Here is a 13,696-nt window from a genome sequence, read left to right as displayed (position 1 = left end):
TTATAGAAGTGATTTTTGTAGTCCTTTCTAAAAAAAAAAAAAGAAGAAGTGATTTTTGTTTCATTGTATTTTTGTAGCCCTTTCTCAAAATAAAAATAAAATACTTATATTTTGTCAATTTTTGGGTTGAATATGCTTTAACTAATGATTTTCTCTTTTAATTAATACAAATAATTTGCAGTTATATAAATAAAATTAGCTCTATATTAAACAATTCATATTTTTGCGTGTTAAAATCAAATATTTTTCGCTTAGTATATATCTAATTTTCTACATCCAATTTTGAAATAATTTTATTGCAGACTAATGCTCACAAAACAAATACTTTTAGACCGGCCGGGATATTTAGCCGACGCCTCCACTCTTAGCGTCCTCGCGTGTGTGTGTTAGGTTACGTTTTGGCGCTACGGGAATTCACCAGCATAAGAGATGATGACGATGATGCCTCCGCAGCCGCAAGGCTACCACCATCCGCAGACGCTGGAAGAAGTGCGAACCCTCTGGATTGGAGATTTGCAGTACTGGGTCGACGAGAATTACCTCTCTTCCTGCTTCTCCCAAACCGGCGAGGTAACCTTAATTCTCTTCCTACTCACAGTATTCTTCCAATTGCCACCTCTCGATTTATCTGAAATGGTTTGGTATCTAATTTGAATTGATTAGGAATAGATAAAGTCGATAACTTTAGGTTTTGGGGATGTTAAGTGTAATAGATATCTAATAGCTCTCACCATGTTTGATGATGCATGCTTTCAATTGGTACTAGTAGTAGTTGATGAATGTACTTTAATCTCTACTAGTAGAATGTGTAGAGTAGATTCTCTCGATTTCTCTGAAATGGTCTGGTATCTAATTTCATAGGGTTTGTTTAGTGAATAGATAAAGTAGATAACTTTAGGTTTTGGAGATGTTTAAATGTTATAGATATATCTAATCGCTCTCACCATGTTTGATGAGGTTTGCTTTCAATTGTTACTAGTAGTAGTTGATGAATGTACTTTTTATATCTACTAGTAGAAAGTGACTTTAGTTTATATCTTTGTATGTTGCTTAATCTCTTAACCTTCAGATGGAACATGATCCTTAATGATCTTTATATATATGTGCAGCTTGTTTCTGTCAAGGTAATACGTAACAAGATCACAGGCCAACCAGAAGGTTACGGTTTCATAGAGTTTATATCTCACGCTGCAGCAGAGAGAACCCTTCAGACCTACAACGGCACACCAATGCCCGGAACCGAAATTAACTTCCGTTTAAACTGGGCTTCTTTTGGTTCAGGACAGAAAGTAGATCCTGGAACCGATCATTCTATCTTTGTCGGAGATTTAGCGCCTGATGTTACTGATTATCTTCTCCAAGAGACGTTCCGTGTTCACTATTCTTCCGTTAGAGGTGCCAAGGTTGTTACTGATCCGAGTACTGGACGATCTAAAGGCTACGGGTTTGTGAAGTTTGCTGAGGAGAGTGAAAGGAACCGTGCTATGGCTGAGATGAATGGGTTGTATTGCTCAACGAGGCCTATGCGTATTAGTGCAGCAACGCCTAAGAAAACCGTTGGCTTGCAGCAACCGTATGCTGCCAAAGGTATGTGAACAAAAAAAAAACACAAGGTTTGAGTTTTGTTAATAGATTCTTGTTTAGTCCAAATCATTTAAATGATTGGGAGTTTTTTCTCTAGCTGCTTACCCGGTTCCAGCCCCGTCTGCAGTTGCTGCAGCAGCTCCAGCATATGTTGCGCAACCAGCACAGGTCATTGCACCTGAAAATGACATCACCTGTACAACGGTAAGTTTCATCTGAGAAGCTAGAGCTTTCTTCTCGACATCCCGCTGCTTGTCTTCATGCATTGGTTTTGGTGTACAGGTTTCAGTTGCGGATTTGGACCCAAACGTTACAGAGGAAGAGCTGAAGAACGCATTTTCGCCACTAGGAGAGGTTATTTATGTTAACATACCTGAAACAAAGGGGTACGGTTATGTTCAATTCAAAACCAGGTAAACCCATTCAATAAAACTCAGAATCTACATGTGATTGCTTCCATGTATTTGGTTATTTTCACTTAAATTTTGACTTCCTTTACTGACCCCAGGACGTCAGCAGAAGAAGCCATGCAGAACATGCAGGGACATGTGATTGGTCAACAAGCAGTACGCATCTCTTGGAGCAAAAATCCCGGACAGGTGAAAAAAAAACGTTTTGTTGTAACCTATACTGATGTGATGTAGAGCCTTACTCTACCCTCTGGTTCACTGAATGTTGTTGATGATGACCTTTTGCTATTTGTTATAGGATGGTTACGTCACACAAGCTGATCCGAATCAATGGGGTGGGTATTACGGTTATGGGCAAGGCTATGATGCATATGCTTATGGGACAGCTCAAGATCCATCCGTGTACGCGTATGGTGGATATGGATATCCCCAGTATCCGCAACAGGTAAAGAAATGAACTTTAAAAATTCTTTTTCTTTTTGGTAACATGTGGATACTTCTTTCTTGTTCTTGATGTCCACAATTTTTCAGGGAGAAGGTACACAAGAAGTTACAAACTCTGCGGCAGAGCAAGACTTGTATGACCCTATGGCCACTCCTGATGTAGACAAGTAAAAATTCTTATTGACTTTCTTACACATGCATACCTTTTGTGGGTGATTAGTTGAATGTTGTCAACTCATTGTTCTTTTTGCACTTGTAGGTTAAATGCTGGTTACTTTTCGGTTCATGCAAGTGCCATACTAGGACGTCTATCGTGGCATCGTACCTCACCCCTCGCATCATAATTGACCAAATGATCAAGAAGAGAAGAATAGAGAATGGTGGACTCTTTGAGATGTTTGATGTGTTCATTGTACAAGTCACTGCTCTTTGTTTGATTGTTTTGCCTTGTACCGGATCTTTTTTTCTGTAATCTGCAATCAGGATCTAGTATCATGAAATATACCAACTTTCAGGAAACTATAAGTAACGTTCTTACCTTTCTCTACTTGCTTTGAAAAAAGGTCTCCAGAGAGACTTAAGAGGCATCTACTATGATGCTACATTGCTATCCATGTTTGTATGTTTTGCTCAGATGTGATTATACAAACATCACTAATGCACATATTTGAATTGAAAAAAGGATTTTGATACATTTGAGAAACATCTGAAACTTTTAAATCAGTAGTAGACAAGCATATACATATATTTACGAACATGAAACACCTCCCTAATCCCATACATCTCTCTTCTCCAGTTGAATCATGAGCAACCCAAGCCTACTTTACAATAACAACTTTTCTTCTTCTTCATTTTTTTTTCATGTGCCTCTGACTTAGTTTCTTCAAGTTGTGTCAAAAGACAGTTCACGCCGCTTCTTAGGGTTAGGATCAGGGTTTCCTTTTCTCATCATTGCCACAAACTCCTCGTAGTTTATCCTCCCATCCTACAAATTAAATTAGTTTTATTTTCAGTGTATGTGCTTATAGAAGTTTTCAGAGATTAGTAGAAGGAGCTTACGTTGTCTCCATCAACTTCAGAAATGATTTCCTTAATGTCTCTGCCATCACTCATACCAAACTCCCTCAGGGCTTGCTCCAGCTCTTCCATTGTGATATATCTGGAAACCAAGACCATCATTTCATTAACTGGTTTCAACTATGATAAACTGTTGTCTATGTGCTAGTTACTGTACTTACCCACTGTTGTCTTTGTCAAAGTGCTGGAAGGCTGAGAAGAGATGCTCTTCTCTGTCAAGTCTGTTGATGTGCATTGTTGCTGCTATGAACTCTCCATAGTCTATTGTTCCATTACCGTCCGCATCAGCCTATAGAAAACAGAAAATAATCAGTTCTTCTATCGTCTTAATATAGATAGATAGATAGAATACAAAAACAAGAAGAAGACTTACAGCTTCCATTAACTGTTGGACTTCGTATTCAGATAACCTTGTCCCTTGCTTGGCAAGTCCTTGTCTTAGTTCCTCAAGAGTTATTGTTCCGCTGTCATCAGTGTCCATACCTTTGAACATCTCCTTCAAGCCCATGATTTCTTCTTCTGATAAGCACCCGGCTATCACCTGTTCATTGATGAGTTCAGTGAGATATGCATAGACCAAAGAGTCATTCTCATATATATATATATTGAGAAAAGAGATTAAAAATGTTTACCCTTAAAGCAACTTTCTTAAAGTTGTTCATTGCTTTGAATTGCTTGAGCCTTGACATCACAGCATTGTCAAGAGGAACATCTGGTGCTTCTCCATCCTCCTTAATCCACGGATGGTCTTTTAAAATTACACAAAGGGAAACAAAAACATGTTAAAAAATAGTTTACTGCAATATATATAGTAGATAAGAGATGCTTACTGAGAACTTGAGCAGCGGTTAATCTTTGTTTTGGATCAGAGTTAAGCATCTTCCTAACAAGATCCTTAGCCTGGTGGGAAATAGCTGGCCATGGATCACTTGCAAAATCAATCTGTCCACTTAAAATGGCGTTGAAAATCCCATTCTCCGACTCTGAAAAATAACACGAATGATAAAAATCAGTGTTAAAAAAATCGGTCTAGACACCCGCCTAAACATTATAAGGCGCCTAACCACCCTCTAGCGATTTTTCGAACATTGATAAAAATCAACCTCTTTATGTCTTTGTTTTGAAAAATAGATAATGACATACCAGCCCAGAAAGGTGGAACACCACAAAGGAGAATATACAACATGACACCAATGCTCCAAATATCAGCCTCTGGTCCATACTTCCTCTTCAAAACCTCAGGTGCAATGTAATAAGCACTTCCAACAATATCTTTAAACTCCTCTCCTGGCTTGTAGAACACGGAAAGCCCAAAGTCTGTTGCCTTGAGAGGAGAGTTCTCTTCTTTGTTAAGCAACAAAAAGTTCTCAGGCTTCAAGTCCCTATGAATAACCCCCATTGAATGACAAGTATGGATAATCTGAACAATGGTCCTTAGCAACGAAGCCGCGGCTCTCTCAGAGTAATGCCCTTTGGCTATAATCCTATCAAACAACTCTCCTCCAGCGCAAAGCTCCATAACCAAATGCACGTTGTGCTTATCCTCGTAGGCTCCTTTGAGCTCCACGATGTTTGGTTGACCCGTCAAGTGATGCATTATCTGCACCTCTCTTCTTACGTCCTCGATGTCTTCCTTGTTCACCAGCTTCCTTTTGGCAATGGTCTTGCACGCGAATTGGAGTCCCGTAGCCTTTTGTGTGCAGAGATAGGTTACACCGAACTGTCCACGACCAAGCTCTTTCCCTAATGAATATGAGCTTTTTACATCTTCCATTGGTCGGCCTAAGACAGGTCCTATGGGGCCTTGTTTGGTTGCGGGAGGAGGAGATGCTGGTGAGTGTCTCGAGGCTTTCACAGAGGCTTCTGCACCGTCTCCGAGTCCTTTTTCCTGCGTGGGTTCTTCTCGTCCATGAGCGCAACAATTGCCCATTGTTGCAATAAGGGGAGAGGAAGTAAGTTCTCAACCAGGAAGAGAAATACAATGTTAATAGTATTCTTTTAGGTTCTCAACAATTTTTTTCTTCCTCTGTCTATTCTTTTAGGTTCTGAGTTTCTTCTTTAGCAAGAAAGTTTAGGAGTTTTTGCTTATGAATGGCCATTAATAGTATTTTTTCTGTTTTTCCAAGTATTATTCATTTTGGCTGTCCTTCAGTTTTGAAAACGATAATAGGTTTTGCTGATGGGAGGGACTTTAGGAACCACAAAGCCTCTCTGTATCTTTTTGTTATTTAAAGCAAAATATTAGATTTACTTATTTTGGGATTTGTTACAAAAGGTTGAGAGCATTTAGTGGAGAATTTCGGAGGTTGCTTGTAGTATATTCTAATGTCTAAAATGAAGCGCTTATATTATAGTTTTCCGAGTAAGATTTCTGATTATTTTGGATTATGAAATGGATACAAGGAAAAAATGGAGGTTATGATAGAGTGCTCTATAATCTCAGAAGGGACAGTTTCAGTAAGTAGGAATTGATGGGTCAACCTTAAAAGGACAGGCTTGTAACCAGTCTGATCTAGGCATGGGCATTTTTACCCCATACCGAAGTCCCAAACTAAACTTGAATAAAAAAAACTGAAATCTGATCCGAACCGTTATACAAAAAACGGAATAGAACTTAAGAGCTTGGTATTTTTGGGTTTGGATAACCTGTTCGAGATACAAACTAAGATCCGAAAACATCTGAAATTAGTTAAGTATGTTAAGGTAATTTAGATGTTTTACAATATTTCAAAATTTTTTGTAGTTTGTTTTATTTGTTATTTTGAATATTTTTAGTTAGGTAAGTAGTTTAAGAAGTTTTTAATTAGATTTGTAAATATTTTATTTATTTTGAGTATTTTTGGCATTTTTAGTTAAAAATATATTTTAAGCGATATTGTTATAATCCGATCCGAACCGAACCCAATCCAATAATTAGTAAAACCTGATTGAAACTTATGAGCATAATACTGAAAATCCAAAAATCTGAATCAACCGAACCAAATCCAATGTGCCACCCATGTATAGTTTGATCCAATGATGTAGTATGCTCTCCTTAACAAGCTCACATATCTTCTTAACCGGAGAGTCTGATCAGACGTATCTTTTAAATGTAGTATGCTATTCATTAGCCAAGTGCTTTCTAAAAATGGCAATTCTCTAAAATAGTTATTTTTAAGTTTTTATTACAGGATAACATTTAATAAAGAAAATGATCAAAATAAATTTTTTTTTATTTTGAAAATTTTAATATTTATTTTTTATTTTAAAACATTTGAATTCACATCCTCAAAACGTCATCCCTTAACTCTAAACATAAATCTAGATTAGTTAACTCTAGAGTATAAATGTATTTTTATTCTTTAATAAAATTTGTTTTTGGTCATTTACTATTTTTGTGACAAAAAAACTATTCCTTGTTTCTTATAAAAATACAAATAACTGGTGGGTCTGAAGAATGGACCGTAAAATGGTTGAACTAACCCTGTCTTTGGATATCCTTTTAATGGGCCATATTTATTTGCTAAATGATAGTATGCTTCAACGATAATAACATTGAAAAATTGCAATGTGTTATATCACAAACTTGGATCCAAAACAGGATGAAATTGAACATTAAATAATTCAAGATCGGAGTGTTCATACCATTTCATATTAGCAGTAGATTAGTAGTTTAATTAGTTAAATCGAGTAAGTTAAGAACAATACATTATTCGGTTACAAGGGAGTCGTAACGAGGAACTAAACTAAATAAAAACACAGAACCTACCTAATCCAGAATTTAATTAAAATAGGTCATGGAGCAGGAGGGAAGAGGCGGAACATACAAGCTGTTGCTGAGGTGGCGTACGGTGATTAGTTGGACTGATTTAAATACACGACTTAAAGTTTTACCAGACCCGACCCGTGACTTCTCCGACACTCACGACCCAATCCCTCCACTCTCTTATCTTTCTCTCTCATAAACACAACACAACACAACACAACAGAAGTAGTAGGTGGAAAGCAATGTCCCTTCCTCTTTTCTCTATCTACTGCTAAACCTCCTTTTCCCTCTCCATCTCGCGGCGGAGACACGGAGGAATCCAGCGACAGCTGATCGGTGGCACTGCTGTTGATTCTGCAATTTCTTGGAGGAGAGAGAGAGGAGGCTTTGGGTTGGTGATGATTGTTTGTCTCTTTCTATTGTAAAAGAGGTGAAATCGAAACCAAATTGGATCTGAGATTATGCTGTTGAGTCAATGGAGGCTTCTTTAGCTGCTTTGGAGCGGCCACGAGGTGCTGCTTCCAATACGGTAATGGAGTTTCTTCGGTTTCTACTTTTTTTTGTTTTTGTTCCTTTTCATTTTCTGGGTACATTGGAAGCAGATGAATACGGATGTTGTTTCTTATTAGCTGTTCCTTGTATTATTAACTCCGTATCCTTTTGTTCTGGGAAGATTATTGGGCTAATCGCCTCCTGTGATTTTTAACCAATCAGTGCTGACGTGAGGTATATAGTATCTGTGTCTGAGTACATGTTCATAATATCAAAAGAGAAGACTCTGATGAACGAACTATAATTGTTGCTGAGGGGTTTTGTTAGAATTAGAAGAGCCATATATAAATTAGGCAGATCGGTGGTGTACTCTTTGGCTAACATTGTAAAATACACACAAAACGGTATCTAGGGAAGTGATTTCTCAGTTAATTAGAAATGAGACACATGGCAGATATAATGGTATTCAAATGGCTGAATGAGTAGGAATGCAGATCTCTAATCTTTGATATTTGCCACTTTCTGCTACACAATGTGAACTGGAAACAATCGACTTTACTTGTCTCTGCAACTATCTGTTTTCTCTAGTTTTCTAAGTGCACATTTGGTAACTAAGTTGTTGGTTCTTACTAATATATCGTGTAACTCTCGCAATTGTTTGACAGGTTTATAAGAGTGGTCCACTTTTCATATCATCCAAAGGTATCCTTGTGTATTTCTGCGCCTCCCTATTTCTCTATTAAAAATTGTCACATTTCACAATGTTTTGCTCAGCTGTTCATTTCCTTGTGGTTATCGGAATAGCATAGTGCATTAACTTTGTATTTTGGCATTCTGTGGAATAGGATTGGGGTGGACTTCTTGGAAGAAACGCTGGTTCATCCTCACACGTAACTCTTTGGTCTTCTTCAAAAATGACCCTGTTAGTATTTACATCCTTACTGCCTTTTTCTACTTTTGGTTTTGCTCTGTGTATGTTAAGATTCATGATAATCGTATTGTAACTAAAATTTTCACAGGGTTCACTACCACAAAAGGGTGGTGAAGTTAACATAACCCTTGGTGGCATCGACTTGAATAACTCTGGAAGGTATGCAGGATTTTGCTAACCGATTTTAAAATTTCATGGAGTTTAACTTACAGTGCCTTTTGTTTTTCAGTGTTGTGGTGAGAGAGGATAAAAAATTGTTGACCGTATTATTTCCTGATGGGCGTGATGGGAGAGCTTTCACTCTTAAGGTGCTTCGACAATACATTCTCCCTAGATGTCTACTCGAAAAATGATCTTTTATACTACTGCTAACTTCTCTTTTTTTTTGTGATTCAGGCTGAGACATTTCACGATCTCCACGCCTGGAAAACTGCTCTTGAGCAGGCTCTTGCACACGCCCCCAATGCAGCACTCAGCATGGGTCATAATGGAATATTCCTTGCTGAAACTAACGAGGCTATCGAAGGTTCCTTTCATCAATGTTTGTTATAATCCATGTTACAACTTTGGCGCATACGCATCTTATATCTTATAATATTTGTTATGCATATAAATATTTATTCTTTCTATTATTTATACGCCATTCTGCCTTTATTGTCCATCATTGCCAGGGCGGGATAAGCGTCCATTAAAATCCTTGGTTGTTGGAAGACCAATCTTACTTGCTCTTGAAGATATTGATGGAAGCCCATCATTCCTCGAGAAAGCTCTTCAGTTCATTGAGAAATATGGTAAGTTCTTGATTGCATGGTCGTCCCTATATGATTTTTGCATCAAAATGTGTCCGTAGTTCCTTCTGGGTACTTAACGCATGTAAAGTATGCATTTCGATACTTCATTAACTGTCTTCTCCATGATTCTATTGTCTCAGTCAATCTGTTGTACAATTTGCTTGTTGTTATAATTAGATGTACTTATACTCCTCGAATGCATTTTTCTTTTTAAATTTTTTTTTTTGGTTTTCGTGGTCTTCTGTCTCGTCAGGAACTAAAATTGAAGGAATATTAAGACAGGCTGCTGACGTGGAAGAGGTGGAACGTAGAGTTCAAGAATATGAACAGGGTACCTATAATCTTCTCCATGCTATTATATTATGTTCTTAGACTCCCCTGGTACTTAAGATATGTGCTCTCCCTCCAATACCCGGTTTACATATTTTATCTTCTTCCTCTCCAAATGATACTTAGGCAAAACGGAGTTCGCTTTTGATGAAGATCCGCATGTTATTGGAGACTGCATTAAGGTAGTTTCCTCTCAACTTCTTCTTCTTCTGTTAGTTTGTGCATTGTTACAATGCTAAGGTTATTCTACTCCACTCCACTTGCAGCATGTGTTGAGGGAGTTGCCTTCTTCACCGGTGTCAGCATCTTGTTGTACTGCCCTGCTGGAAGCTTACCGTGAGTCTCCTCACCCTTTTCTCCTTCCTCTGATGAAGTCATTCTTCTACTCATGCAGATCTCTCTGTGTGTGTGTGTATATATATATATATTTTTATTTTATTTAAATGCGTCTTCTGTGGAGATTTTTCCGGGAGATCTGACTGAAGCTCTGTGATTTTTTACCTCCTTTTAATCATTTTGCTGGATCAGGAATCGAGTCTAAGGAGGCTCGCATTAGTTCATTGCGCTCTGCTCTAGCGGAAACATTTCCTGAACCTAACAGACGTTTACTACAACGGTATGTTTATAAGATATATTAGATGTTGTAGTTGATGTTACTTGTTTCCTATCAAGTCTGACTCTACAGGCCAGATGAATGTCCTGAGGGCTTTATGAGGTGTTTTTTTAAATCGTTGAATATTTGCGTTGTACCCTCAGGATTCTGAAAATGATGCATACTATCTCGTCTCATTCCCACGAAAATCGAATGAGCCCATCTGCTGTAGCTGCTTGCATGGCTCCTCTGCTCTTACGTCCTCTTCTGGCTGGTGAATGTGATCTAGATGACGAATTTGATAGCGGTGAAGACAATTCTGCTCAGCTTCTTGCTGCTGCTAATGCTGCCAATAATGCTCAAGCCATCATTACTGTTCTCCTGGAGGATTATGGAAGTATTTTTGATGTAAGACGCACTCAGATAGCTTTATACAAATTTATATGCTTTCACGATGTGTCAACAGTTTCTTATATATTTGCAATTTTGCAGGAAGAAAATATTCAAAGATGTTCCATGTCGACCGAGTCGCATATTGGTAATAGTGGACCTGATGATTCTAGTGATGATGACAACAACTCAAAAAATGAATATCATAATGCAGAGAATGAAGTAGAGCCAGTGACAGATGATGATGATAACGAGCGTGCGTTGAGTGGAAAAATGAGTGAGAGCAGCGGTGGCACAAGCAGCGATCTCTATGAATACAAGGTTATTTCTCCTTTAATATACTCACGCTTCCATGCCGAGTTTACATGAAACATCTATTTGTATAGTGTTGGTAATGTATAGTTATGTAATGATTGCTGAATACATTCTTTGTAGGGATTTGTTGCTGATGATTCTGATATTGAATCACCTAGAGAGACAACTGGTCCAATACGTAATTCAAACGTACGAACAGATCATGTTGTGAGAAATCTTTTCATCAACTCCACGGATCAACAAGCTGGAGAGCAGATAGGTGGTGATGATCCAACAAAGTATGGAGGAAACTCATGTCTAGTAGATGGCGGCGAGTCTTTTCAATCAGGGAAGGTTCTAAATGTACTCAATCATGGAAATACATTGGCTTCTCCTGGTCTTGAATCATCAAGTGAGAAGTCAGTGAATAAGGGCACACCTTCCTCTGTTCCTTCAAAGCGTGCAACATTCTGGGGTCGTGGCAGTGTATGTGCTTTTCTTATCTTTGATCGAATAGTTCTGATTCATGTACATGTGTCAGATTTGACAAATTAGTTCAAGTATAATGAGTGCATGATAGAAATCTCTTTTCTCCAGTTAATTACAAACGTCACGACTTAGCATAGTCATATTAGATATAAGGAATAAATGCCTATTGGAATAACATCAGTAACATTTTCTTTGCTCTTTGTTTGTCACAGGCCAGAAAGAGATCTACAGATGGATCGTTTGATTCTTCAGGAGAAGACGAGTAAGGCTTTCACTCTTTAGTGTATATTGAGAGAAAATGATTCTGCTAGCATTATTCTCTTTCTATGTTGATCTGCTTCTTCATCTATTTGGTCTAGACTTGAATCGAAGGCATTTGAGATTATTCTTGCTTGGTGCTTGTGTACTGCTAATTGGTTCATAAATTCTATGTAGGCTTGCTATACAGAGGCTTGAGACCACGAAAAATGAATTGCGACAACGAATAGCAAAAGAGGTAATCATCTGCTGCCTTGAAATTGATTATCTGACTTCACTAAGTCATTAACAGGGGTCATCATTGTCGAATATAGGCCAGAGGTAATGCGATACTACAGGCTAGCTTGGAGAGAAGGAAGCAAGCACTTCATGAACGTCGTTTGTCGCTTGAACAAGATGTATAAATTTTCTCTTCAAACTATCCATGTTTATGAATCTCCTCTCTCTACAATTAAGCCTAATGTCAAAGGAATGTTCTTCTGGTTTGATGGGGGAATATTTCTACAGGTGTCAAGATTACAAGAGCAGTTGCAAGCCGAAAGAGATCTCCGAGCAGCACTGGAGGTTGGTTTGAGCATGTCCTCTGGACAATTCAGCTCACATGGTGTGGATTCGAAAGTAAGTATAGATTTTAGGGGAATATTATCTTTCTTTAGAACAATGAGCTCTTGTGAAAGTATTAACGATCCATGCAATATTTGAAGACAAGAGCTGAACTTGAGGAAATTGCTCTTGCTGAGGCTGATGTGGCAAGGCTGAAGCAGAAAGTGGCAGAACTTCACCATCAGCTTAGCCAGCAACGTCAGACTAACTTTGGCTCTTTCTCAGACGCGCGTGATAGTCATCAGTATCTCCAGAATCACAATCCTCAAAAGTGAGTTGTATTGCTTTATATTTTAATTGCATTTCATCAGCAGTGGCTGTAATGTGATTGATTCAAATGTAAATTTTGTTTCTGCTCTAATACCATGGTTATGTATTACTGCAGAAGGTTTCTTCAACAAGATTTTGATTCCACTCTTGCCTTTGTAAATCATGAAAGGAAACAACGACACGAGGTATTTTTACTGAAGTTTCTGTCATGGATCATTCTCTTTCAAAGTTAAGATTAAGCCAATAGAATCTATTGTCTGACCTGCAGGAGAATATACTGGGAGCGGAGTGGAGAAATAGTAAAGGAGGAGGATCATTTGGTGTTGGCAATAGCAGGCAACCGTCTCGTAAGCAAGTACAAGAACCAACTAACATGGTCGACTCTAAAAGCAGCAGTGGAGAGTCTGGAAAGATGTCTGTAGACAAGTTCTCAACTACAGATTCTCCATCTGTTCCGTCCACTTCAAGAGCATTAGATGTAAGACCTTCTACTCATTATGAATTCATGACAATGCATACGCCTAACATGCTACTAAAATGAACGGGTTTTGCAGATAACAGAGTACCCAAGGCCTAATCATCCGTCAGCAGCTGCATCAGCAGCTCTGGTAGAGTTAACAACTCGTCTTGATTTCTTCAAGGAAAGACGCTCGCAGCTAATGGAGCAGCTCCATAGCTTGGATCTTAACTACGGCGGCTCTTCTTCTTCTTCTCAAGATTTCATACACAGGCCATCTTCTCCACCTTGGAACTAACATTATGAGAATAATAAAGTATATGTTTGCTCTGTATATGTGTTTTTGGGTGATTGATTTAATGATGTTTTCGTATCTGTTCTGATAATTTTCTTCCGTGAAGACAAGAATGACCTCATTGTGTATATAAAAGACTTGTATGTTTTGTTTTGTTCTATGTGAGGTTGGTTATGTTCATGAGTATGTAACTGTTAGGCCGTCTGGATGGACGTTGGTCTCTTTAGACTCTGACCAGCCAATT

General features: G+C 38.2%; 3 protein-coding genes across 5 annotated transcripts; 2 read left to right on the top strand and 1 right to left on the bottom strand.

The window, feature by feature from the left end:
- Positions 1 to 185: 185 nt before the first annotated feature.
- On the top strand, positions 186 to 2,983 carry LOC103845760 (polyadenylate-binding protein RBP47B'). Of its 2 annotated transcripts, none has more exons than XM_009122648.3 (8): positions 186 to 570; positions 1,110 to 1,587; positions 1,712 to 1,788; positions 1,867 to 1,997; positions 2,093 to 2,183; positions 2,293 to 2,439; positions 2,526 to 2,605; positions 2,698 to 2,983. In XM_009122648.3, the coding sequence occupies exons 1-8, from the start codon at positions 430 to 432 to the stop codon at positions 2,780 to 2,782; spliced, it is 1,230 nt and encodes a 409-aa protein (XP_009120896.1). In that variant the 5' UTR covers positions 186 to 429; the 3' UTR covers positions 2,783 to 2,983. The 2 variants fall into 2 exon arrangements, with proteins under 2 accessions (XP_009120896.1, XP_009120895.1); XM_009122647.3 differs by having other exon boundaries at positions 1,682 to 1,788.
- A 316-nt stretch (positions 2,984 to 3,299) lies between these two features.
- Positions 3,300 to 7,143, bottom strand: LOC103845759 (calcium-dependent protein kinase 34). The gene is made up of 7 exons (XM_009122646.3): positions 4,659 to 7,143; positions 4,346 to 4,498; positions 4,148 to 4,263; positions 3,889 to 4,056; positions 3,677 to 3,804; positions 3,498 to 3,597; positions 3,300 to 3,423 (listed from the first exon to the last, which is right to left on the bottom strand). Exons 1-7 carry the CDS (start codon positions 5,443 to 5,445, stop codon positions 3,322 to 3,324), a joined length of 1,554 nt encoding a protein of 517 aa, XP_009120894.1. The 5' UTR covers positions 5,446 to 7,143; the 3' UTR covers positions 3,300 to 3,321.
- A 306-nt stretch (positions 7,144 to 7,449) lies between these two features.
- Positions 7,450 to 13,638, top strand: LOC103845758 (rho GTPase-activating protein 7). 2 transcript variants are annotated; one of them, XM_009122645.3, is made up of 23 exons: positions 7,450 to 7,789; positions 8,418 to 8,454; positions 8,598 to 8,674; positions 8,772 to 8,842; positions 8,913 to 8,991; positions 9,080 to 9,209; positions 9,355 to 9,474; positions 9,728 to 9,805; positions 9,931 to 9,986; positions 10,071 to 10,140; positions 10,333 to 10,420; positions 10,561 to 10,804; positions 10,889 to 10,934; positions 11,001 to 11,107; positions 11,222 to 11,566; positions 11,782 to 11,831; positions 12,005 to 12,065; positions 12,142 to 12,225; positions 12,335 to 12,445; positions 12,532 to 12,701; positions 12,816 to 12,885; positions 12,969 to 13,178; positions 13,255 to 13,638. In XM_009122645.3, exons 1-23 carry the CDS (start codon positions 7,736 to 7,738, stop codon positions 13,453 to 13,455), a joined length of 2,559 nt encoding a protein of 852 aa, XP_009120893.1. In that variant the 5' UTR covers positions 7,450 to 7,735; the 3' UTR covers positions 13,456 to 13,638. The 2 variants fall into 2 exon arrangements, with proteins under 2 accessions (XP_009120893.1, XP_009120891.1); XM_009122643.3 differs by having other exon boundaries at positions 7,451 to 7,789; positions 10,889 to 11,107.
- The last annotated feature ends 58 nt before the right edge of the window (positions 13,639 to 13,696 follow it).

The sequence above is a fragment of the Brassica rapa genome, chromosome A10, assembly GCF_000309985.2.
Source record: "Brassica rapa cultivar Chiifu-401-42 chromosome A10, CAAS_Brap_v3.01, whole genome shotgun sequence".
In the NCBI taxonomy this organism is placed as follows: Eukaryota; Viridiplantae; Streptophyta; class Magnoliopsida; order Brassicales; family Brassicaceae; genus Brassica; species Brassica rapa.
The sequence above is the reverse complement of the archived record's forward strand: the minus strand, read 5'-3'. Positions and strand labels throughout refer to the sequence as shown.

Excerpts from the sequence above, each read along its gene's own strand:
- LOC103845760 (XM_009122647.3), top strand. The coding sequence starts at position 430 with ATGATGACGATGATGCCTCCGCAGCCGCAAGGCTACCACCATCCGCAG. Across the intron at positions 1,588-1,681 it reads GCAACCGTATGCTGCCAAAG|CTGCTTACCCGGTTCCAGCC; the intron begins GTATGTGAACAA and ends TTTTTTCTCTAG. Across the intron at positions 2,184-2,292 it reads GGAGCAAAAATCCCGGACAG|GATGGTTACGTCACACAAGC; the intron begins GTGAAAAAAAAA and ends TATTTGTTATAG.
- LOC103845759 (XM_009122646.3), bottom strand. The coding sequence starts at position 5,445 with ATGGGCAATTGTTGCGCTCATGGACGAGAAGAACCCACGCAGGAAAAA. Across the intron at positions 4,264-4,345 it reads AACCGCTGCTCAAGTTCTCA|ACCATCCGTGGATTAAGGAG; the intron begins GTAAGCATCTCT and ends TAATTTTAAAAG. Across the intron at positions 3,424-3,497 it reads CTGAAGTTGATGGAGACAAC|GATGGGAGGATAAACTACGA; the intron begins GTAAGCTCCTTC and ends TTTAATTTGTAG.
- LOC103845758 (XM_009122643.3), top strand. The coding sequence starts at position 7,736 with ATGGAGGCTTCTTTAGCTGCTTTGGAGCGGCCACGAGGTGCTGCTTCC. Across the intron at positions 8,843-8,912 it reads GACTTGAATAACTCTGGAAG|TGTTGTGGTGAGAGAGGATA; the intron begins GTATGCAGGATT and ends TTTGTTTTTCAG. Across the intron at positions 13,179-13,254 it reads CCACTTCAAGAGCATTAGAT|ATAACAGAGTACCCAAGGCC; the intron begins GTAAGACCTTCT and ends CGGGTTTTGCAG.